General features: G+C 45.9%; 1 protein-coding gene across 1 annotated transcript; it reads left to right on the top strand.

The window, feature by feature from the left end:
* Positions 1–1,885: 1,885 nt before the first annotated feature.
* LOC128297075 (GRAM domain-containing protein 2B-like) lies at positions 1,886–23,086 on the top strand. Its single transcript, XM_053032638.1, has 7 exons — positions 1,886–2,547; positions 10,731–10,892; positions 18,997–19,202; positions 19,271–19,374; positions 19,443–19,833; positions 19,913–20,298; positions 20,395–23,086. Exons 1-7 carry the CDS (start codon positions 1,886–1,888, stop codon positions 20,677–20,679), a joined length of 2,196 nt encoding a protein of 731 aa, XP_052888598.1. The 3' UTR covers positions 20,680–23,086.
* The last annotated feature ends 606 nt before the right edge of the window (positions 23,087–23,692 follow it).

Raw genomic sequence — 23,692 nt, 5'->3', positions numbered from 1 at the left:
GATTTACCCAACCAGATCGTCATCATTAGCGCACTTCGTTGAAGATGGCAATTGTGAAAGGCATTTAATTTCGCTCACTGTAGCTTAAGACGTATGCATACTGGGTATTTAAACCCATCACCTCAAGGCAGGCCATTTACACGTTGGAAAATCCAATGATACACGTCCGCACCACCTTTGTCCACTGCCATGGGTAATGAGGGCCAGCGTATGGCAGCGTTGCTCCATGCACATATATCTATAATTGCCGTAAATCCATTTAATTGCTAGACAACCGTCCGCCGCAGGCTTCTTATTTTGTGTGCGAACGCTGGGGTTGATACAGGTTTTGCCTTCATCCCATCCTCCTCCACTCCAACGCACGGTAAAGTAAGCCACACCAAAACCGGATGCAACAATCATCCGTGTGAGCGTATGTGTCTGGGGCTGATTGTCCACCGTGTGCCATTGGGTGTGTATGGGTACGCGCATGACAGTTTTGCTTGTCGTGCGTGAAAGAAACAAAAGAGCATCAACGCGAAGGGGTGATAAAAAGCGCGGACTGATTAAAACAAGCAAACAGCAACCCTTACCGGCATTAACAGCGGTTACGATCCACGCACTAACACACACGCATACGCAGGGAGCGATGATGCGGTACGCAGCACACGATCAGCTGACAGACGTGTATCAGATCGGTCCAATTAGCGGACGACCAGCACCAGAAGTGTGTGTTATCGACGATCATCGTCGCGAATGATAGATTGGGTTGGCGAAAAAGTTTCGATCGAATATAAATTTGAACCAACTTAAGTGTGTTAACGTGCAACAGTGTGACGGTGTGACGATATTAAAGGATTTATTCTAGTGCTGTCTGTGGTTAATGATTCTTTGAGAGAAGTTATTGTTAAGAATCATTTATTGTGAAGAGTCATTCCAATCTGGAATCAACTGGCAAAAGATTCATGAATCCTCAGAGCAGAATGGCGGATTTTGGCGGGGTCTCTGAAGACCCTTAGCAGTTGGTCCCTCCTTGCGGACGGTGAAAGGACAAGGTCCTTGGAGTTCATGAATCTTTTAGGATTCGTCAGTGTTTGAGATATGGATTCAAAATCAATCATTCCGTTCGAAGATTCATTCACACTCATGAATCTGAATCAGACTCACACGCAACACTAATTTATTCGCTTCGCAATTTTGATGTACCGTTTGGAGTGTGATTGTTTGTACACGTGTTTTTGATAGGAGAAGTTTGTTTTTTGCAAAACCCAAATTCAATATTTCAAAGACGCGCTAGAGAGATTAGTGCCCTTGCTTTTGGCAGTTATTCATCAGTGATTCAACCGTATTTTCCTTTTAATTGCTTTACTAGATCAACGTTGTGATTTGATTAACACGCATATGGTACGTGAATCATTTGCGTTTGATATTAACACAATTCCACCGCACAATATTTAAATATCAAAACATTGCGTTTGGATACATAAATAGCAGCTACAGGAACGCATCATGTAAGCGTCATCGGGAAGAACGATTCCGCCCCATGTTTGCTGCGTGTAATTTATATCGCAAAACGGTACACGTCCGCAAAGACGATAAACGACGGTGCCGTCTCTGCGTCATTTGGTAGGACAGAACCGCACAGCCAGAGGACCACATTTAATGTCTCCGTTTACGTTGGATTCGTTCGTTGTAGCTTTAGTATGACTGCGGCCGCATGCACGAGTGGTACCGTGTTCTGAAGGAGATGAAAACGGTTCTGTTTGAGCTGAACTAAGTACGGCGTACGGCGAATGTCCCGCATAAACCCGCCGTCTGTTGTGTGCTAAAGTGCTTCGCGTGTGTTCGTGTGTGTGTGTGTGTGAGTGCGATTAAAAAAATCTGCCAACTGAAAACACCCCCCCAAATGCCGGCCGCTGCGGCGATGGTTTCGATGTCGAGCGAACCGTCGTACTACGACGGACCGAAGAAAAGCTCCGGCAAATTTCTGACCCACTTTGCGCGCCGTTTGCGCATCGGCAAAAGTTCGAAATCGAAGCCATCCGTCGGTGCGAACGGACTCATTGAGATGGACTCGGAAGAGGATCGGCACGGGGTCGACACGGAAGAGATTGTGATACTGCGCCATACGACCGCACCGGATGAGCTACTGACCGGTGGTGGAAGTTCCGGTGCGGAATCGGCCACGATGGTGCTGGTAGTGCCGGCTGCCACCGTTGTTACAGCGCCCCCCTTCAAGCGGGGCCATTCGTTTCGCCAGAGCCTGAGCTATCTGCTCAAGCGCACCCGGCCAAAGCTGACGGAGCGGTCCTGCACCAGCGACAGCGACGTGGTACACGAGCTGGACGAGGATGCGGCCAACGTACGGACGGCCAAGCGGCCCGTGCTGGATGCGTTCCTGCCGGAGCAGCTGCCCGCCAAACGGCACAGCACCGGCGACATCTTTAACGAGGATCTGGACGCGAATACGCGGGCCCAGGGACCCGGTGGACGCCATCGGCGCGTGCACTCGGATACAACGAGCTACGGACAGGCGAACAAGACGAGTTCCAGGGCTGGACAACCCAAGTGAGTGCTCCCTTGCTTATCTTTCCACTACCGTGTGCTTCTTCCCCCTAACCCAAGCTGTTCGTGTGTACGCGGTGTTCCCCCGTCGAGGACTCCGTCCGTTTCGTTGGATCGGGATTATAGTTATGCGATGACCTTTTTGCATAATACGCTTTATTTTCCAGTTGTCACCGAGAGCCAATTGTACGAGGGCGCAATGGTTCACTTAAACCTGCTTGGTGACTCGGACCAGGCAGAGCGTTTATCAGTGATTTGGCAGAAGTGACAGGGACGGTTGCGAGGTCTTGCCACTCAGCTACGCCCACCATGTGGTGTCGATTGACACAGCAACCGCGGTCGTTCCAGTGGCGAATCTTGTGTTCGGTTGCCATTCTCCGAGCACTAACTGCGCTCTACCCGGCACCGCCTTTATCGCTCTGACCTTTACCTTTAGATCTCGCACGCCAGCGTCATCAATCTTGTGAACGCTGTGAAATGTGAACGATGAGGGTTGTTCTCTCTCTTTCCTGGCGTGTGGCCGATTTTATTGCCAAGTTCCGTGTTGGTTGCGCGCGCCCTATTACCGATACCTCTCGGCAAGGCTTTTATAACATTATCAGAACAGCAAGGAAAGCTTTGCTTATTCGATTTACGAAACACCTTCATTCATAACATTGTGCTTTTATATCACTTCCATCCATTTTTTCCCACTCTTCTTATTGTGCGTAGAATACATAACACATCGCTTCACTTTAGTAGTTGTTTTGCATGGTTTTTGGTATCCCAAACTTTTCGCCTTTCTATGTAGTTAGTGTAGCAGTAATAAATTGTAGCCAAAAAGTTAAATACCACAACGGTGCGCGGTAATTAATTTTATGGAACCTTTCTAGCTGGTAAAAGTAATATGGAAATGAGATCAACGACAGTGACATGTGCTGGGTGTACTACGCCGATTCTTGCCAGGGAGTGCTTATAAAAATAGACTTCTAATGGATTAGGCCGGGGCGCAGAGTTTTCGAGAGCGGCAGCCCCAAGAGCGACCGTACGAACCGGGTGGGCTGGCACAGCTGGGCGTAGTACCTATGCCACACCTCATCCTGTGGCCGCAAAACATAATGGATGAATAATCAAAAGAACTTCGTTGCCCACTTTCCAGGTCAAGGTCTTTAGAACCCGGTACGAGGCGAGAGGTGATTGATATTGGATTTCTTGTTTGATCTCTCCACGGTTCCCTTTGGCTTTAACGCCCACATTTTGGAGGGGCCGGAAGTTTTGGTTTTTGTGATTGTACTCGCAATGTGTTTCACTTTTTAACGTACCCATGGCGAGGTGTTTTCCTGTGCCTTCGAACGCTTCGATTTGAAATGTCTATTTGGTTCATTACCACGGGCACAACCTTTAACCTTTCGAAGCTCTCGACACAATAATGTTCACACGGATATTGAATATAGAAGGGCAATACTCGGAAGAACGTTAACAATGAGTTTGCCAACGCAGTTGCGAGTAAACATTACAACGTTTTCGAAGCTAGTCATCAATTGAACAAACATTAACCAGTTGATATGACAATTTTACGAGACGGTAATGAACTCGCTATCAGATGACAAGGTAATCATGCCATCTTGTGTTGGGTATTGTATCCGCAGGCGATATGATTTCAATCAGAATGAATCTTTGAACTGAATGAATTAATCTGAATATCTATTTTAAAGATTCATGAATCATTTAAGATTTATTACCATCCAGCAGCTTATCCGTCATGTGCCCTATGTGCCATGATTCTTTGCAGAGTTAAATCCTAATTTGAATGACTCCTTACTAAAGATTCAGATGCATGACTCTTTTAGGAAATAATTCATTTAGCGCTTTTATTAACACACACTACGGCGTTTTAGAATTTGAGCTAATTTGAGCCAGCAAGCAATTCGGATATCGAAAACGATCAATGCAGTACAACTCCATTACTTTCTTCGGGCGCGTTAAGCGTCACACGGCAGCTGGGTTCCCCACCGGCCTATAAAACCAGTTCTACCGAAACTTGTTCACTCTGCGTATTCCATTTCGGACAGGTGTATGAGCCATCTGTACTCAACGCTCCCGTGCTCGTCCCGTGACGCGGCACAACCGTTAAGCACACCGAAAGGCCGAAAAAGGCGAAGCATATGTGTACGCGCGTCTTTTACGTGTTACAGGCACGATTGTTCCGGCCATTTGCACTTCCCTTCGAAGTTTAGCTTTCTTGGTTTCGGTTTCTTCGCTTCGGTGCTAACGCTTTTCTCCCCTTGGTAACGTTGATAGTTACACGAAAAGTGATGATCGTTTCTGTTATTTCGTTGCCCCAACCCGTTGCTTACGCCGGACGGGACTTGCAACGGATTTCTTACGCTCATCGCGCTGGAATAATTCAATTGAAGTTGGCAAAAACGACCCAAACGACAAGATCAGCTCAACGCGGTGTAGCGGCGGCGATAACCTCGGCAGTAAATTATATTTTTAATCTCCCAAAATGTTCGCAGCAAAGAAATTTGTTTTGCAAAAATGAGAACCAACAAAAAAATACACAAACTTCCACAAACGCTACGCATCTGGTAACGAGGTCAAATGTGTTGAGGAAAAAAAAAGACTTGTCCGCTTGTCCTGTGCGTGTGTCGCTCCGTGTCGCTGAATTTCGACCAATCAGAAACGATCGTGCTAACGGATGAATGTGGTCCCGTAGCAAAACTCGATTGCTTTCTAGATCGCAATAAATAAAACAAAGCAACCGAAGTGGTTGTTTCTGCGGTAGGGAGGGTGGAGGGTTGGAAAAACGCCAAATTTCCGGCTAACGCAAAAACTATTGGCATGACGTTTCATAGCCAATTTAACGGTGTTTACGAAAAAAAAATATATATACCAATCCCCAATCATCGTGCGAAATTCCATTTTCCTACCGTGCCGTTATACGGTGAATGATCTTTTTAATCGTCTCTTTTTCACCCGGTTTGGCGGTTTTTTTTTTGGTTTCGCGCTTTGTTGTTTACTGTTCGCCGTTCAGTAACTGAGCTGCCGAGCGCATCAACAAAGTTGTTTAGAGGATTTTTAATGTTTATTTCCATTGACATGCTTCATTTGTTTCATATTGCTCGCTAAAGATCGCATCAAATGTACTCGTAAGATCACATTAACTGAAGGAGAATGATAAGGCAATGAAACTGGTCGCAAACACGTGCTAATAGCATCTCATAAAAAAAAAACAATTCTAACACATTCTAAATGACAGTAAATTACAGAAAAAAAAATAAATTGACAATTTGCTCCCATTTTGTCTTCACTCTAATGGCGGTTGTTGTACTACCGCGTCCATCGATCATACCACGATCGTCCTGCTTCGTCAACACACCCTGTGTTAAATGAAGGGTTCGTCTGCCCATTGCAACTGTTTTCGTTTTTCGTCATATTGCAAATTAATTTGTTCGCGATAATCAACCATCGCAAGCGGAATTGGGCTTTTATTTAACTTTTGACCCACATCGCTACAGTCGGTTTAAACGGCGGAAAATCCGAGCTCGAGTTGACTTCATTCATGTAGGTTTTTCTCAATTTTTGTCCAACCCCTCTGACCAGAAGAAACCACCTACCCCCAGGCGTTTGTTGCTGAGAGGCCCACACACACATGAACAAAATGGGGCTCGAAACTCGCGATGAGAGTGAGAATATGTTTGCGCGGCAGAGACAATGGGAAAAGCGCAGATTATTGAGAGGCAACAGACAGTAGAATGTGCGAAAGGCACACACGGCCAGAACGGTACAACCACCCTGCTCTATGCTGGTGTAACCGGCACAACTACTATCACTAACCGCTACTACTACACACCCCATTGTCCATTGGCCACTGTGGTACGCCGGAGAGATCGTGTGCCACCACCATTGTTAACCGTACCGTCCGGCCGGTCGTTTGCATTCGCAATCCGGCCCTCGTACGGATACGGCACGTTTTCCGACCGTTGTTATTGAGTGCATGATTTCCGGAACCGGTTAAAGTTAGTGTTTGTTTTGGAAGAAACGCATCCAAAAAAAAATGCGAGAGTTCGGAACTGGAATCGTCACAATGAAGCGATTACGGATTTAACGACTCCTACGTGATATGAAGAACTGCTGGACAGAAGTTGTCTGTACTTTTCTGCTTAATCGCGATCGCTGTTTGAATATTATTGAGTGCAACAGTTTTCCAACAAGTGTAAAAGCTATTGAATCGTGCATCGTTAAATTTCCACCAAAAAGTGCCAAACTTCTTGAGAGTGCCTCTGATGCGAATTGCAAATGTGCCGTGAAGGATGGGAAGAGTGTCTTCAAATGAAATCTGCCATCATTCGGGGGGAGGGGGATGATTTTTTTTTTTTGGGAGGGAAAACAATCAGTGCAAATGCAAATCGTTGGCTCACTAGCAGAAGGGGGGGATTACATCTCTCAGCGATCCCAGGATTGTGCATTGTGTGCAACCGTGACATAACCCTCGATTGATGTATTGTGGGAACTTCGATAAGCTTCCGATCATGCAAGTTTCGCGAGGTGGAACCCCGTTGATGCATTTTGCCGAGCTCTCTGCCCATCTCATCCGCAAAACAGTTTGCAAACAATATCAATATTTTAAACTTAATGTTATATCCGTTTCTCCTGACAAGCAACTGACAGCGGAGTGCACGTAAAAAGGAGAAAACCTCAGCAAAAGTTGTGCACACGTGCAAAATTGCAACCCGTACACGGCCTTGGGGTATGCTCGGAGATTGAAAATACACCACCAAACACCAATAACTGGACTGGCATGGATAGTTTTCCATGGCAGGAAGCGATGGTGCTGAACAAACGTTAAAGGTGTTCCTGCTTCCTATTCAGCACCGATTATTGTACGAAACCCGGTGGGGGGGTTTTTTCTCCCTCCGAGTCGCGGGTGCCATCGATTTCATAATTTCGCCATGGTTGGTTGGATGTGTTGGGCCATGTTGTGCTGCAAAGTGCACCCAACTGTTTGCGGAGGTTTTTTCACAAAATGCGTTTGCCTATCGGAAGGAAGAGAAAGAAAAACACCGGGAAAAAGTGCACGACAAGTGTCGATCGAATACCCCGCCGGCTTGAGAGGGGTAGATGTGTGTACGGTGTGCCGGTCGGTCAACCGGTCATCGGCACCGACTAGTCGCCAGCATGGCGTCAACACCACAGTGATGATGATTAAAGCAACAACAGCGGCAAAAGAATGAAGAAAAAAAAACATCCGCCTCGACATCACGGAAAAAGGGACCTCCTGTTTGCTGCGGTGTTCAACGCAAAATACACTCCGAGCCCCATGCGAGGGTCGATAATGGGAAGGAGGTTATCGCAATAACCAGGCATCTTGTGTACTTGTGCTTTCATCTTTCCATTGTTACGAAGCCTAGAGAATGATGCGCCGGTCTCGGATGAACCTTTCCGGGGAAGGAATTATACGGGAGTCCTTATCCTGGCAGTGGTTTAAACGAGCATCCCTTCAATGGGTGTGCCTTTAAGGTTGCTCTCCTCTCCAGATAAATAACTTCCAACCTCCAGATGGCAGATCGTTCTAATGAAGCGATAACCTATTTAGCTTTAATTACACATGCAAGGTCGTGAACTAGAATGTTCAAACGCGCCCAAATAAACTGCAAACGTTGGGGGACCGTCGGTGGGTTCTCCCACTGCAGGCTATCTGTATCATCATTCCCAGTGCCCAGCCGGACTGGCCCACTGCCGTCATCTCACTGCCACTGATAAGAAACGGAAATTGCGCTTGGTTCTATCGCCTGGCAGTAATCAAACGTGGCGGTGGGACACGGCGTGCGCGCCTCTGCATTGCAAACACGTCGATGTAATGATACCCAAAACGCTGGCGCACAGATCACAGACAACCGGGAAGGGGGTGGGAGCGGTTCGGCCATAAAACACCTTGACACCTGGGCACTATTTGTGCTTATCACATACCGTCCCTGCCATCTGTTGGCAATTCGTCGCGAGAGATGGGATCCCCCTTGGTTTGGACCAGGAGAGGGAGCGCGTTGTTCTTACGCAAATCCGACTTCCGTTGTACCGGTTGATCCGGTTGTTTGACGGGACGGGATATGTGACAAAGCTTTGACATGCATGACAGATAGTGGAGGTCGTTACGAAGTCTGTGTCAATAGCAGTAGATGTCCCGCTACGTGTTGAATTATAATGTTGCCACCGTTCGCCGTTAGAACAAGCTCTGGTACTACTACTACTACGGGGTACTACCCCGTTCGATCCTTTCGCCGTGTCGATCCTGATGGCCCGCAAGAACCCGAAGGATGATGGTTTGATGGAACAGCTTGTGGGTGCTTAATTATTCAACCGTTTCGCCGTTTCATAATTCATGGTACCTGCCATTTTGTTGGATGGCGTACAACCGAACGGAACGAAGCGTGGGAATAGATGCCTCATGCATGGCTCGCACTAACTGGGTTTGGAAGCTCATCAGGACTCGTTGGAAGGTATGAAACGAAGCAAAAAAGAAAATACACCGTTTTGTACAACAATTTCACCGTTTGACATGGGAATTGGTCGAAACGGCAAAACATCAACAAGTAACAGCATGGGCCGCCGCCGTGAGCCGTTACGCGCCGGTATCATGCTATCGGGACATTTCCGAGTGTTGCGTTGTGGAACGTGAGCAAATCGTAAATTTCCCGCTTGTTTCGCCGGTCAACCGGACCGGTTCGGAAGCTTCTTGGCGTGTGTTGGACCGTACGAAACCCGGATGATCGATCGTCGTTAGTGTTATTCGGTGTTGTTTTTTATCGTCGATGGTAGTGACGGTGGTTTCTCTCTTCCCTGTTTTCGGTGTAGAAAAAAACGACTCCACTCACCCAGAAGGGGTTGTCCAAGAAGCAAGCCAAACGGCCATACTCTGGGCCATGTAAAAAGGTTTCGTTTGAATGGTGCTGTTGATGAGTGGTTAGAGTGCAAAAAGGAAACACGACGAAACACAACCGCCTACAGTGTGGAGTTTGATCACAGGACGAGATCATGTTGTGCTTTGTGCAAGGTATTGCCAGCATGAATCACGGCACTAACGGCAGCAACCCAGCGATGGTACGCAGCAACAGTAAGCTCGGTTCGTCCGAGGTATCGTCCACGTCATCGGCATCGTCCTCTTCGCCGGCTGCGAAGCGTTTGTACAAGGCGCGCCGTATCATGCTCCGCAAGTCCAGGTACGGGAGATAACGTGCCATCGGGCACAGTTAGTTCCATAAAGTTCCACTAAACCTCCAAGCCAATACGTTAGATCAGCTCGAAACCACCTCCCAGACTGTTGAGGATATGTGGCGTACTGCGGCAAACGTGACCGATATCCGCTTCTAGGTGTGGTGCAAAAATAGCAGTTAACGCTTAAGTAGGATTCCAAATTTCGTCATCGAAAGAAGATAATTAACGGCTCGCTCGCTCACTGTCTGGGCTAAGGCATCTCCACCACCACCACCACCACCAGGTACAATGACTCAATTTTCGCGCTGGCTTCTGTCACCTGTGACATGCGAGAGGGCAGCTGTTGAGACCGGTGTGCTCTAGTTTCATCAGCTAACACGTGGCCCAACGGCAGGAACCCAATAGCATGTGTTTTTGGGAGGGAAGGGATGGTTTAATCCTATTATACTGCGTGTATTCTACGTTGCTCCGACGCCAGGCCGGCCGCAGCTCATGGATGGAGCTATTTTTAAGAATAGGAGTATCGCACCTTGATGCGGAGAGAGGGGTGCGTAATGTTTCGTTGGGTTACGCTGGTCTATCGATTATATTGCGAGACTCCCCTTATTCCTGGGGTGCCGTTGCCCACACAGGGCAAACTCACACGATATCCGACAGTTCATTGCCGCGTCCGCATTTTGCCAATGTCGGTCTAGGTTGCACTTTACGAAACCACCACCACCTTAGCGTTATGATGTGCGTTAGTATAGGCGGAAAGGAAGAGGAGTTTTGGCCACTGAAAAGTTATATATTCAAGCGTGTGTAGCGAATGGGTTACGTCCCGATTACGGAGAAGGTGTGATGCATGCCAATATTATCCTTGTTTATGTATGCCAGTTGTACATTACACAATATAGACAGCTTTCTTGAAACCCCCATCTCACATATGATCGTATGCAAACTACCATGTATGACACTGATTTTATGCATTTTTTATTCCATTTTTCACACAGATCCGCCAACAGTGTTGGGCTAGGGACGCGTCCACTACCACTGTCCTCCACGATAGAACCCCTCAGCAGCGTGGAAACCCCCGGTGGGCAACCGGAGGGTGTGGCCCACCTGAATGTACTCTCACGCAGTCCTAGTCATTCGACAGCGAAAAGCGACCCTAAGTAAGTAACGCTTGCATACCTTCAGGGGCATAATTAGTGTACTATAACGGGTAACGTGTGCGGGCTGCATTTAGTGTGCATGATTCAGTTCTAGAACTCGCCCTCTAGCAAGGAAGAGGGTTCCGAGGTGTTATCTATTTGATTTAAGGTGTGAATTACTCAATGTGATAAAAGCATGTTTTTAGCACCAATCGATTCCGTTACAAGGTCTATGACTAATGTCCTACATGAAACTACGGTCGAGTCATAAACCACAGGCAGAGGTACTTTTTGCGTTAACAAATGTCCCGAATGAAAAAAAAAACAGAGTTGAATTCCCACTGATATAACTATTTAATTACTGCTGATAATGTATGCGCTTCCAAACAGCCCAGGGTAGAAACTTCCCTTCACGCACAAATTCGCAACGTGCGGTAGCGTGTCTCTATCGGTAAGCCCCCCCGAACCGTCTCCTCCCCTTATCAGTCATGGTGTCGCCTCGGGCCTTCCGTTACCTGGCCAGGTGTTATGCCTACCGGACACACCTTTATCTATCTCGTTTCATTACGTTGAGGCGCGTTGATGTCTGAGAAGAAAAAAAATCGAAGAACGGTCACTCTATCTGCGGAACAGGAAGAAAGGATTACGGTGCTGTCTCACGTAAACTTGGACTGGACTGGAAAACATGGTTAGCGAATTGGTTGGTTCGCAATTTCCACGTCCACGTGCTCAACTAGCCCACCGATAGCTTATCGCCATTTTTACCATTCGGTCATGGTTTTTTCTTTTTAATCCAACCAAAGCACGAGACCTGTTCATGACCACCAGGTGTAATGTCACTGGCAGCTTCGGATCGTATCAAAACGCTCCAATAGAGTATTTATTGATAGGAATTGCTTGAGGAATGGGACTTTATTTCTTTTATCTGAAAATTTTAAGGCAGGTGTTGTCATTGACGTGCTGCGAATTACATTGCACCTCCAATTAAACCGGGTTCGCCCATCTTTCGGCCCAAACACCTTGATTTTTGTGGTAGTGATGGGAGTGTGGTTTGTTCCGGATTATACTACGGACTACTCACAAGTCAACTCCGGATTTAGGTACGAAACACTTCAAATTAAACACCAGAGCCAACTTCAGTGTTAGCTCAGGTTTGAACTCTGAAGTATTCCGGAGTTATATCCGGAGTCGGTACTGCATTCAACCCTGGAGTCAACACCGAATTTTCCAACAGTGTTCCACGGATTTTCAAAGAGGGTTTAATTGAGCTTTAGTCTGTTTTCTATTAAATCTCTTATAGTTTACCTCGCATTGTGCAACATTTTTCCATAGGTGGACGACTTGATGGTTTTATGACTTGTTCATGAAAATTCCACAAGGTTTTTGTGTAATTTTCTTTGTAACTTAATGGATATACAGTATTTTGTGATTTCTCATGTGTTTCAAAAAAATTTCCATTAGTTTTTCAACGCTATTCTTTCGTGTTTTTCTCACTATTGTCGAAGATTCTGGCAAACCACCAGCATTGATCAAGACAAAAAATTGTACAGAAATTTTGCAAATAATTTCCATTGATATGACAACATTGATATTTGAGTGACTCCAGAAAAAACTAGGACTTTAACCAATACTAGTTTGTGCTTATCTAGCAGAATCGGTTGTGGCCATCCGATGGCTTCCGTACGCGCACCAGTGGGTCAGTGGGGAATAGCAATGGCAAGGAAAAAAGTGATGATTTAGCAAATGTCCGATCCGATTGCACAAATGTTTTCTACTTTTCAATTTGAAGCAAACCTCAACAGGCAAAACTGTCGACTAATAATTGGTTCGGGAGGGAGGGCGGAAAACCAGTGAAGTTGCTTTTGGCTTATCATTATCGTGTCACGGGAGAAACGTTACCCGGCTTATGACGATGACGAAAACAAAAAACCAACCCCTGCTTCGATTATTGGTACAGGTCCTGGGATGAACAGCCAAAACCTCGCACACACGTGGAACCCGATTTCGTTCCAGCGCCCGCAGTGGATGCGGTGCGATAATGGCATCGTTTGATTGATAAGATAATCCTTATCAAAAAAAGGGCAAGCGAGAGGGAAAGAGATGCGTACCGGATGGAACTGGTTGGGATAGGAATCGAACCTTCTTAGCAGACTTGCGCTCAAGCGGGCAAGATGACAGTTCAGTTCTCAAGTGGCATCGGGATCAGTTGGTAGCTGCTGTTGAGGTTGAGGCTCACCACCGCAGCACCACGCAACACAATCCGGCCCGGTTTCATTCAACTCGTGATCGTTCGTGACGCTGAAAGTGAATCGGGCAATCCTATTTACGGTCGTTGGCGCTGTTGTTTCGCCTGTTTCAACACAACACAACGCCAAGCCATTCAGCCAACTTGGTGCCGGTTGGAAAGAGCGTTTGCTATTGTTTATAAACAGTGTCGGGATCTGTCATTGTTCCGAGCCGTACAATCGTGGAAAGAAGCGTGTGTGCTGGCTATTGTTTTTCGTTGTGGCAGCGCAGGCAGGCACGACAAAATACTGCTCCGTGTGCGCATCGTGTGATCGTTTTCTAAAAATTAAACATGCGCCCCCAAAGGAAGATACTCGCCGGGAGCAGCAGACAGCGACAATGGCCTTTATTGCTGTAGTTAGCTCTGCGCCACCACCATCACCACCGATCGTGTTTGTGTGATATTTAAGGCCCGGCTGTAAACGGTCACAAATCGATTGGCTTTACCGGGGGACGAGGGACTTAATTTACACCGAAGTGCGTACTCGCCGAGGTGTGGAGGGAGGGCGTCACAAGAAGAAGTGCATGTTGAACTACATTGCCGCCAGCATGGACTTTTCAAGTTACTGTTGACGAAATGAGATCCCAAACGCGGTAACGTTTCCCTAGCTTTATCTTGTACCTCGCTACGAGGTGTGTGTGTGTGTGCTTGGTAGTTATCAGTGTAATAAGTGAAACATTTTCAACTTGTGTGAACAACAAAAGTGGGAATGAAATAAGTCATTCTACGCGATTGTAATACTTTTCACCCCCGGCAGCTGGCGCACGTTCGGCTTTGCGTTACGCATCTCACAAACGTCAACCAGACGAGATGAAACTTCATCCCCTTGTTTCGATGGTTTATGTGTGTGTGTGTGTGCGCGTGTGTTGTTGTTGGCCGCGTTTGTTGATGTTGTTGCTCCCATTCTGAGCCGCGGACGGTGCGCGGCCTTCGTTGAAAAGGCACCCACCACTTGCTGCTGTTGATTGAAATCGCTTCCAAACCGACACCACACCGACCGCTTTCGTTACGAAAGCACACGGTCAACATCGGACGACGAAGACGACGATGACGCGAGAAATTGACATTGCTTTCATCGGTAGTGTGAAGCAAAATTGACCGTTGTTTGCCCGTAGAGTCGGCGGACCGGCGTTGCACTTGTTCTGCAGCAGCTGCCAGCATACCGTGGATATTAATCGTTTGAAGTAATAGTACCGTGTAGTGTGTGCCTTTTGTGTTGTGTTGAGCGATCGTGCAATTCAAATGCTAAACTGCCACCTGGAGCGTTTTTGATAGGAATAAAATTCTATTGCATTGAAGTGTTGTATCAGAAATATAAAACATCAATTGGAGGCCGTGGGAGTTGTGCAGGAATTTTCACAGAGCGGTGATCACAACTTCATAACGCTGCTTCAAGATGCCGCTAACTCCAGCGTATTCGACACCAAACATCGCTACCGATGATGATCCGGAAGTGCACAGTGTACGGTTGCGCAAGCATAGTGCACTCTATCGGTAGGTTTAAAGCTAGAGTTACCACGGTACCAGAATATCGCGTATAATACGATAATGATGCTTAATGCTTAACGGTGCTAATAGATGACGAGAAATTTCGCAAAATGAGAAAAATGAGAAATCGTGAGCTGTCAAAATTGTAGTTTCTCACAAATTTCGCGGGTTTTTAGCCTTCTCACCGTCTAATTGCTGAGAAGTAGTTTAGCATACACAGCCGAGCTGTCAAAACAACTATCTGCATCGAGTTGCATTTGTTTACGTTTGGAAGTGGAAGTGAACAGAACTGCTGAACACTTTGTGAACAAATAAATGCATTAAGACTTACCCATTTCTCTTTATCAAACTTTTCAAAACACTTTTTTTGAATACAGTTTTGAGCACTTTACCGCATGCACCGCGTGTTGACGAATGATTGTTTACATAACCGCGTTTCTCAAAAGCGAGAAACTCCTTGTTTGTCAAATTTCGACAAACGCTCATTTCTCAGATTTGCGAAATTTCCCGTACTAAAAAGCAGGATTGTACTAAAATAACATTTCTCATTTTTCTCATTGTGCGAAATTTCTCGTTATCTATTAGCACCGTAATATAGTTCAGCACTTTCGTAGGGATTGGATAAGAAAAGTTTGTTGTTTCCTTCCCAAAAGAAGGTATTATACCCTACAATATCAATCAGGTTGATCAGGTTGGAGTCACCAACGACTCTGCTAACAAATACTTACTTACGCAGGGCGCTGACATACAGATAGGTACATGCGTAAGTTCGAAGTCATCCTAAATTTCACCTATCTTGGTTCAAAGGTCGATACAGACAACAACATTGATGTTGAGATACGCGCTAGGGTGTTGGCTGTCTACCGGTCTTTGTACAGTCTGAGGAGACTTCTCCACAGAAAACAACTGTCGCGACGAACGTGAAGCAGGGACTACAAAGAACTTACATAGTTCCAGTACTCACATGCGACTCTAAGACATAGATTTTGTCCGAAAATAGCGAACCCTTCTTAGCTGCGTTCGAGAAGAAGATGCTCAGAAGGAGTTTTGGAACGATAGTGGAGGAGTCGTTACTATGACGAGCTCTACGAGCTATACAGCTAGAACTCACTGTCGTACAGCGGATTAGACTTACCACATGGACAGAAGAGTCGTGATAAGTCCAAATTGAGATGGAGTGATGGCGTTGATGCCTTCGCCAGAAAGGCTGAGGATAAGCCATTGGCTGACCTTGACTACGGCACTCGAGACCGGGTGCGGTTTTAAAGACTCGCGAAGACCTAAAAGCAGTTGTGCGCTACACTACTGATAAGGAAGTAAAGTGTTCTCGAGATCCAACCGTTAGGATAGAGGCCCAATAGTTGTCGATCCTCCAGCGAACAGAAGAGGTAGTCGAGCAATTAGTGTGTTCAAAGAGCTGCTCAGAATGGTGGATTTCGTAGTCGTGCGGGTGGGGTCATGTCGCGGAGACAAATTGACACTAAAGGCTAGTGACACTCAAGAGAAAAGCGCGTCTTCCAACTACTCCACTCCAGATCTCTTAAATGGGTGGAGTTGCAAATTATAAACACAGTTGGAGTGTTGGTTTATGTTTTTTTTTAAATAAAAACTAACCAATTATTTCACCAAGAAGTGCTACTTTAGTTCATTCACGCATGTGATTAAACACATTGAAACAATGAATCCATTACCCCATCAGTAATTAAAGCCGAAACCCCCAGCAATGTGAAGGCCTCCGTCTATGTCTGGGAATAAAATGGTCCACAAACAATAGCTGGCCGTAGCTGGCGAGACCAATCAATCAAGTGAATCACGCAACAACGACGACAACAACAAAAAAACAGATAGAAGAAGAAGAGGGTATGTCACTTTCGATGATCTTTGTCGTTGCGTCTTGAGCTACATTTTGTGATGGGATTAAACATCACAAACTCCTTCTAAAAATGGCACACTGCTTTTACACGTGCTGCAACTGCAAGTAACCATTTCTCGTATTACGTTTTATGCGGTAATTAAATACGGACCAACCATCGAGCAAAACGAGCTCGAACAGCAAAAATAAACTTTATACCCATCGGTGATGATGGCGCTGTAAAGCTAGCTGTCGATTGCACCGCCAATTCTTTATCATTGGAAAAACGTCGAAACGACGTTCGCTTAATCGGCTTACCGATCATTGTCGAGTTGGAATTGAATGTAATGATGCTTTTGCGTGAATTGTTCCCGAGCCAAATCCCATATCTAGAGTGGGTAATTTAGGTAAAGTGTGAAGAGGATTTTTTATGTTCGAAACTAATTGTGGCTGATGGTAGTTATTTGATTGATGCACTATGTTTTTTTTTCTTTATTTAATATTTAAAAAGAAAAATGAACTTTTCATTAACTAAATATTTACAGAAATTAATAAATTTGTTCGTGCGCCCTTACAAAATTATGGAAAAATATCAATTTGCGCCAAACTCGTGATATGGAATGGTAGATTTTCCCCGATCCGTACACGCCACGGTGGGCATTCGGTACACGTGTTATCAGTTAGTTTATATTTTAAGCAGGAATGTTAATGCCACTCTAAAAGCCGATAGTGTATCAGTGTGGATAAGTGAAGTTAGTTGGATTCGTTGATAAGCGGTATAGAAGTTAAGACCTAATTAACTGTTGTATAATCGATTCGAGCATATCGCTTCGTTCCCAGCAAATGGGGGAAACGTACAGCCAGCCGTTGTTCGAAAATATCGAATCATTTTGTTTGTTTTGTTTTTGGTTCGAAACGTTGCGAATATTTGCTAAGAAAGAAAAAAAAGAATAGTCCCATCGATAAACCGACAAACAAAGAATTTTCAGCTCAAGTTAATGCACAAAATTGGCAAATCGGTGCCCATAAATTCTTGTACACCTGTGAATCGATGAAGTTGAAATTTTCATATCAACAATTCATCACAATTTACCAAAACTAGCCGTACACTTTTATTTTAACTTGATTTTTCTTTGTTTTGTAGGCAAACTAGTTGAAAAACATTCAGCAAAATCTCGCATTTGGAACAAAATTATAAACGTGAGCAAATTTTGTCATAAAAGTTACCAATATTTAAGAACATCCTGTCAAACTGCTACTAAAATTTGTATTGCAATGTTTTTTTAAAAGAAATTTAAGAAATGAATCTCTATTCAAAATGATTATTATTATTTACATGAATCATCTAAGGTCCATCCATCCCCAAGGTCATCGGTTGCCATCCTGTTATATTTATCAATCAGTAAAGATTGATGACCTCCAAGGAGCTTGTCCACTTTTAATCGGACCCCCTTCCCCCTCATTGGTTTCCACATAACCATTTCGCTTAGGGTCTGCAAAGGGTCAATCCATAAATGTTCCGATGATTCATGAATCTTTTAACAGTCAATTCTTGATTTAAATGACTGTTCGCTAATGATTATTATGAATTAATCTTCCAAAAAGATTTATAAGACACAACTTCCCAACACTTCAGAAAATAAGACCTGTAATAACGGCAAATCATGTGCCTTGCGCTCTATTTTATTTGTCATTGCTCTTGAATGAGAGTCAAATGGAAGTACTTCGCCCAATATAATTTGCTCGTTAAGCTCCTTTCTTTCCTTTAAAGCAACCACACAATTGCGGCTCTTTAGCAGATGCTTTAATTAAACGACGAAATTACGCTGAGCGTGTATATAAAATAAAACCGACCTCGTTCGCATGACGCGTGGCAAAATGGATCAATTTGACCGGTACAACCGTTTCGGTTATGGTCCGCATGGTATGCACGCAAAGCGAAGGAAATCGGTTAGCTGGGGCTAGTACCACCACGGGCGGTGCAAATGGCCGGCGACACCCTACCTGCAGCTACTAATCAGATGCAAATGGAATGTAAATTGAATTAGTACATCTCGTACGGCATGACGGCGGATGTTGTAGTTTGACACCTTCGCTGGAAGACACACAGACACGTGGCGTGGCGTGGCGCACTGTTCGGTTACCGTCCGAGCCGAGCATCGAAAAGAAGAAACAGCTGTTTCTGATTGACATGACCGATCGGTGTGATCGGTGCATCTACTCTGACGGTGCAATGTGCATCCTTTCTCACCAATAAACCGATGCACACCGGGGTGTGGGGTGGTCCGATGGTCGAAACGCCACCCGCATCGATTGCAATTGCAGATGTGTTTCGCTCGTTGAACTTGACCTTCATCGCGTGCAGTGTCGGAAGTCAATAAGGGGCGTACCTATCGGCACAATGCAAACCCAAGGTCATCAGGGGATAGGAAGGAAGGGGACGAATGCATCGAGTGCTGGCACTAATTGTACGTGTGTGTTTGTTCCCTGTTTTGCAGATCGCTCAAATCGCTGTCTCCGTCGGCACGGTCGTCCACGATACGCAGCTCTAGTCCACATCCCCTGAAATCGTTCAGCAGCACGCGGGACACCGTCGACAAGCCGGAAAAGCACCACAAAAAGAAGGAGGGTGGTATGTCATGGGAGCAGAAAAAGTTCGCCCAACATTTCGCACAGGTTCCGGACGATGAGGTCGTGCTGGATTGTAAGTTTTGGTGGCTGCCCTGTTCTGTTCCCCGGTACGTCACTAACTGTTTGGCTTTTTGTTTGCAGATTTCTCTTGCGCCCTCGTTGGAGACATCCTGCTGCAGGGTTATCTGTACATTACGCAGAACTACTTCGCCTTCTACTCGAACGTGTTTGGATATGTAACGAAGGTAGGCTCGGCGTTCGACGACACAATCGCTAACGAATCGGAATAACACCATACGCTCTGCTGTTTCAGTTGCTCATCCCGACCGTTTCCGTGCTGGACATATCGCGTGAGAAGACGGCCTACATGTTCCCGAATGCGGTCGGCGTGAAGACGCGCGACGATCGGCACGTGTTCGGCAGCTTCCTGAGCCGCGAAGCCGCCTACTATCTGATGTGCAGCGTGTGGGAACGGGCAACGACGCCACTGAGCGACTCGCTGGGCAGTATCCAGCACACCCGGCTGGCACCGCTGCACGCGGAAGGTTCGGAAGGTTCGCTGGATGAGGACAGCAGCTGCTACGATGGTAACGAAAGCTCGTTCCACGGGAAGGACGAAATGCCCGATCTGCTCGACTCGGGCGATTCGCACGAGAAGCAGCTGAACGTGACGGAAGGTGGCGGTACGAACCAGTCGTCCGATGGTGCGTAACAGCGAATAGTGTACGCGCAAAGGAGCGGCATTTTCATTCCCGGCAAACGACATTTCATTCCCATTTCCAGATTCCACCGTGCTGCAGAAGCAAAAGAAACTTAAAAAGGAACTGCTGCTCAAATCGCCCGCCATCGTGAAAAGCCCGGCCATTCTCAAGGTGGCCGTCGCGGCCGGTGCACTCGATGGGCTGAAGGGTGAGAAGACTTTACCGATGCTGGCGGGCGGTTTGATTGGTGATGGTGGCGGTACTGGTGCACGCGGCGTGTACGGTGACGGTGCCGGCCGTAGCAAACTGTCCCTTGTAAAGCAAAAGCTCCGACACATCCTTCCCTCCGATTTTGGTATTATACACATAGGATTAATATTGGCTGTCCTGCTGGCGCTGTTTTCCTGCTTTCTGGCCTACAAGATACACGCGTTGCAGGCCCGTCTCGCCGCGCCACCCATTCGATTGGTAAGCTATTCTTTCACCACGCGGAATCCGTCTGCGGAAGCGTCTGCCCCGCTAGGGTGTGTTGCTAATGTTTGCGGGTTCGTTTATTTTTTTTAGGGTGACGACACAGACTTTTATCTCGATGTGCTCCGGTGGCAGAAGCGTTTGCACAGCAAGAGCAAGGAGGAGGCTCAGATTGTGCTGAACTCAAATCTGGAGCAGATCATTAAGGTGCGCAAGAGCCTGGAAACGCTCTCACTGTTGATCCAGGACTCGGCCACGGAAGGTAGCGGAGCGGACGAACAGGGGCTGCTCGGTGCAATGATTGCGGACGGTGCCAGCAGCGTGCTGGAAGACAGTGGTAGTTTAAATCAACAGTACTTCCACGAGGACGCTACATAGCAAGCTTTATGAGTAGGGTAGAGGGATCACGTTTGGAACGAATGCTGCTAAAAGCACTTGGAAGGAAGCCATCTCCAAACTAAAAGGGAACAGAGCGATAGAGAGAGAACAGACAAATAGGACGTTGGAGAGATAAGTTGCCGGCAACGAGGAAGAAAAGACATGGCATGTCTTTGTTATGTTGGGTTTTGTGAGGGCTTGAAATGCGTCGCTGTGGGCGCATGTGTGATTTTGTACCTTTAGCAGAACGTGTTTCGTTGTTGATCTTTAATTTATTATTAATTCTTTTGTGACGTTTAGTTCGATAACTAATTTAATAGAAACGGGATAGACACAGCGCCTAGCGAGAAGCGCACTAGGTGAGCTGAGGAAGTTTAGTGCGGAACGGATGGTTCACTCAGAAGATGCATTTAACGCTGCGGTTTGGTGAGGTTTGGTTGAGCCACGACGGTATCTACGAGTGATTTATAATTGTTTTAATAGTTAAAAACAAACCCGGTAAAAGTAAGATGATGATGCGCGTGTAAAGTTTGGTCATTTGGACTACCAAAAGTAGTAGCGTTTTTTTAAATTCTATACATGCAATACATGATGCGGGTTGCGGGACAACACTCGACAGAACAGAAATGCCAAACAACCGCCACCGAACAGCATGCTTTTCTTCCCCATGTTTATCGAGAGTGGGCCGCGTGAAGATAGTTCCTTCAGGGCAGAACAAGCGTAGTAGCAATAGAGCTGAACGGTTAGACGGAGCGAACGGAGCTAAGGATTAATTGTCCGGTAGAATCCATTTTTAAGCCTACAAGAAAACAAACAAAAACAACAACTACAACCTCCCCCAAAAGCGTGCGTGAAAACGAGCAATTTTGGTTTCGTTTGCTTTTGCTACCCAATTTTTAAGAGTAAGAAAACCCGCCCGCCGCCTAACGGAACCGTGTTTTGGGGCCCGCTATTGTATTTTTGTACGCGACCAAGCGCGATCAGTGCGTGTACACGGTTTCGCTTGCTTTTTCCGTTCATTCTTCTTTTGGAACCATTTATCTCGATAGTTCGACAACAGTATAACAAACAGAACCGTGTCGATTAGATTTACATACAAGCGATAGAACGAAACGTACATAGGTGTAGAAAAAGTGTAGGCGACAGTTTAACGAGACGTTTGCTCAAAACATGAAGGTAGCGCAGCTGATGAATATAGTGCGGGGTTTTGGTGTTTTGGCCTCGGTATTTGTTTGCAAATGTTTTGTCTCGGCTTTTACAAATTAAGCTCGATTGTGGTGTAAATAATGTTTGCCCGATTGAGTATGTTATGAGCTGCGATCTCCGATCGCGCACTACCGTCACCGATTGGTGCCATAGCTGATCCGTTTGGTTTTACCCACACCGCTCAATTTGATGAACGACATGGCAGGATGCAATGTGTAAAGTGTGCAGGAATTTGACTTAATAACACTAGCAACGCAAAATCCCATCTTCTCACCTTTGTGTTTGAGGAATCTGCGGCCCTTTCGCTCTCGCCATACGACAGCGTGGTGTGATTTTACGCGTGCAATCGAATTGCATCTCCTAAAAGCTGAGTGCATTACTATCGCAAACCTGCAGCATTGGCGGCAGGCGTAGAAGCAGAGCTTCATTATCAATTATCGCAAAATGGTCACGAGGTGGGAAAACTCATCAGACACGTAAATGGCGCACAATAATGGTTCGATGGCAACAGGGTACGGGCTAGCCGGCCCCGGCGAGTTCGACGAGACGGTCGTTGCGTGCAACACCAACAGGGGGACATGGGCTAGGCCCGCCGATAGAGCGGTAGAGAAGGTAAAGCAAGTGAAGAGACTTAATCCCTAGGGAAAGGTGATCAATTAAGCAAAAAGAAGCAGGGGGGGGGGGGGGGGGTTAAGGAAGATGAACCGTACTAGAAACAAATGTCTGTGATATGTATGCAAAAGTACATGAAGGAATGGGAAAAAAACGGGAAACCGAACGGAACGGCAGAGAGTGGGGCCACTTCATTTCGGAACGGTAACAACAATGGCAGTGAAAACGGTGAGGGGAACAGGGAAGAACACAAAAGCAATGAAGGGAAGGGAAATTGGGCGCAAATCACAGAACAAACAATCGACAGGGAGGGGGGCAAAGAAACCGCCAACAGTTTATGTTTCAACTATAGCGATACTTATTGTTTTCAAACTTTTAAATCCCCCTATTCCTATCCCCACGCTTCTTTCCTTCCCTTATTTTGAAGACTTTGTTGTTTAGTGGTGTTAAGCTGGAGAGTGGAAGAAATAGTGGTGGTGTTAACGTTCTTTTTGACTTATTTCGATTTTCTGTTTGTTGAGGGTATGTTAACGATGTAGGATTTAAAGACATACGAAAGCAAATAAAACCGTAACTTGAACTATGAAAAGCACAACAACATGTGAAGCTTCTGGTGGACAAAGGTGGAAAGAAATGTGTTCGTAATCAGCAAATTGGAGGATATGGTCACCGTCTTGATCATCGAAAGGATTCTTAAGAATTCAACTACTCAGGACTCAACCTCGGGAAGTCTTTCGATTTATCCGTCATGCTTCCATAAGACCTGGACAAGTGACCAAAGCTGTAGTTTAGACTAGTGTTGAATGAATCAGATTCTTGAATCATCCAACATGTACGATCGCCATAAGTCTTTCATCCTCCACTGCTCTGAGGATTCACGATTCTTTTGAGAGTCTATTCTTGATTCGAATGTTTCCTCATTTAAGATTCATGTGAATGACTCTTGTCAAAAGATTCATGAAGCAAAACTCTAGTTACAGGAAGAAATAGATGTTCTGATCAGATCTGTCCTGATATGATCCATCCAATTCAAATTTATCCAATGTCGGATCAAATGTGACTATCGTTCGCGATTTTGGCTTTTGTCTTGCGGACTGCATACTTTAAGGCAAACGAAATCATTTCAGCATATCTAATATTTAAGTTATTACTTAGGTCTACAGTTTATGAAACACACTATGACCATACCAAGCTT

Source organism: Anopheles moucheti, chromosome 2 (genome assembly GCF_943734755.1).
Source record: "Anopheles moucheti chromosome 2, idAnoMoucSN_F20_07, whole genome shotgun sequence".
Classification (NCBI taxonomy): Eukaryota; Metazoa; Arthropoda; class Insecta; order Diptera; family Culicidae; genus Anopheles; species Anopheles moucheti.
Note: the sequence above shows the minus strand (reverse complement) of the source record. Positions and strands in the feature narration are given on the sequence as shown.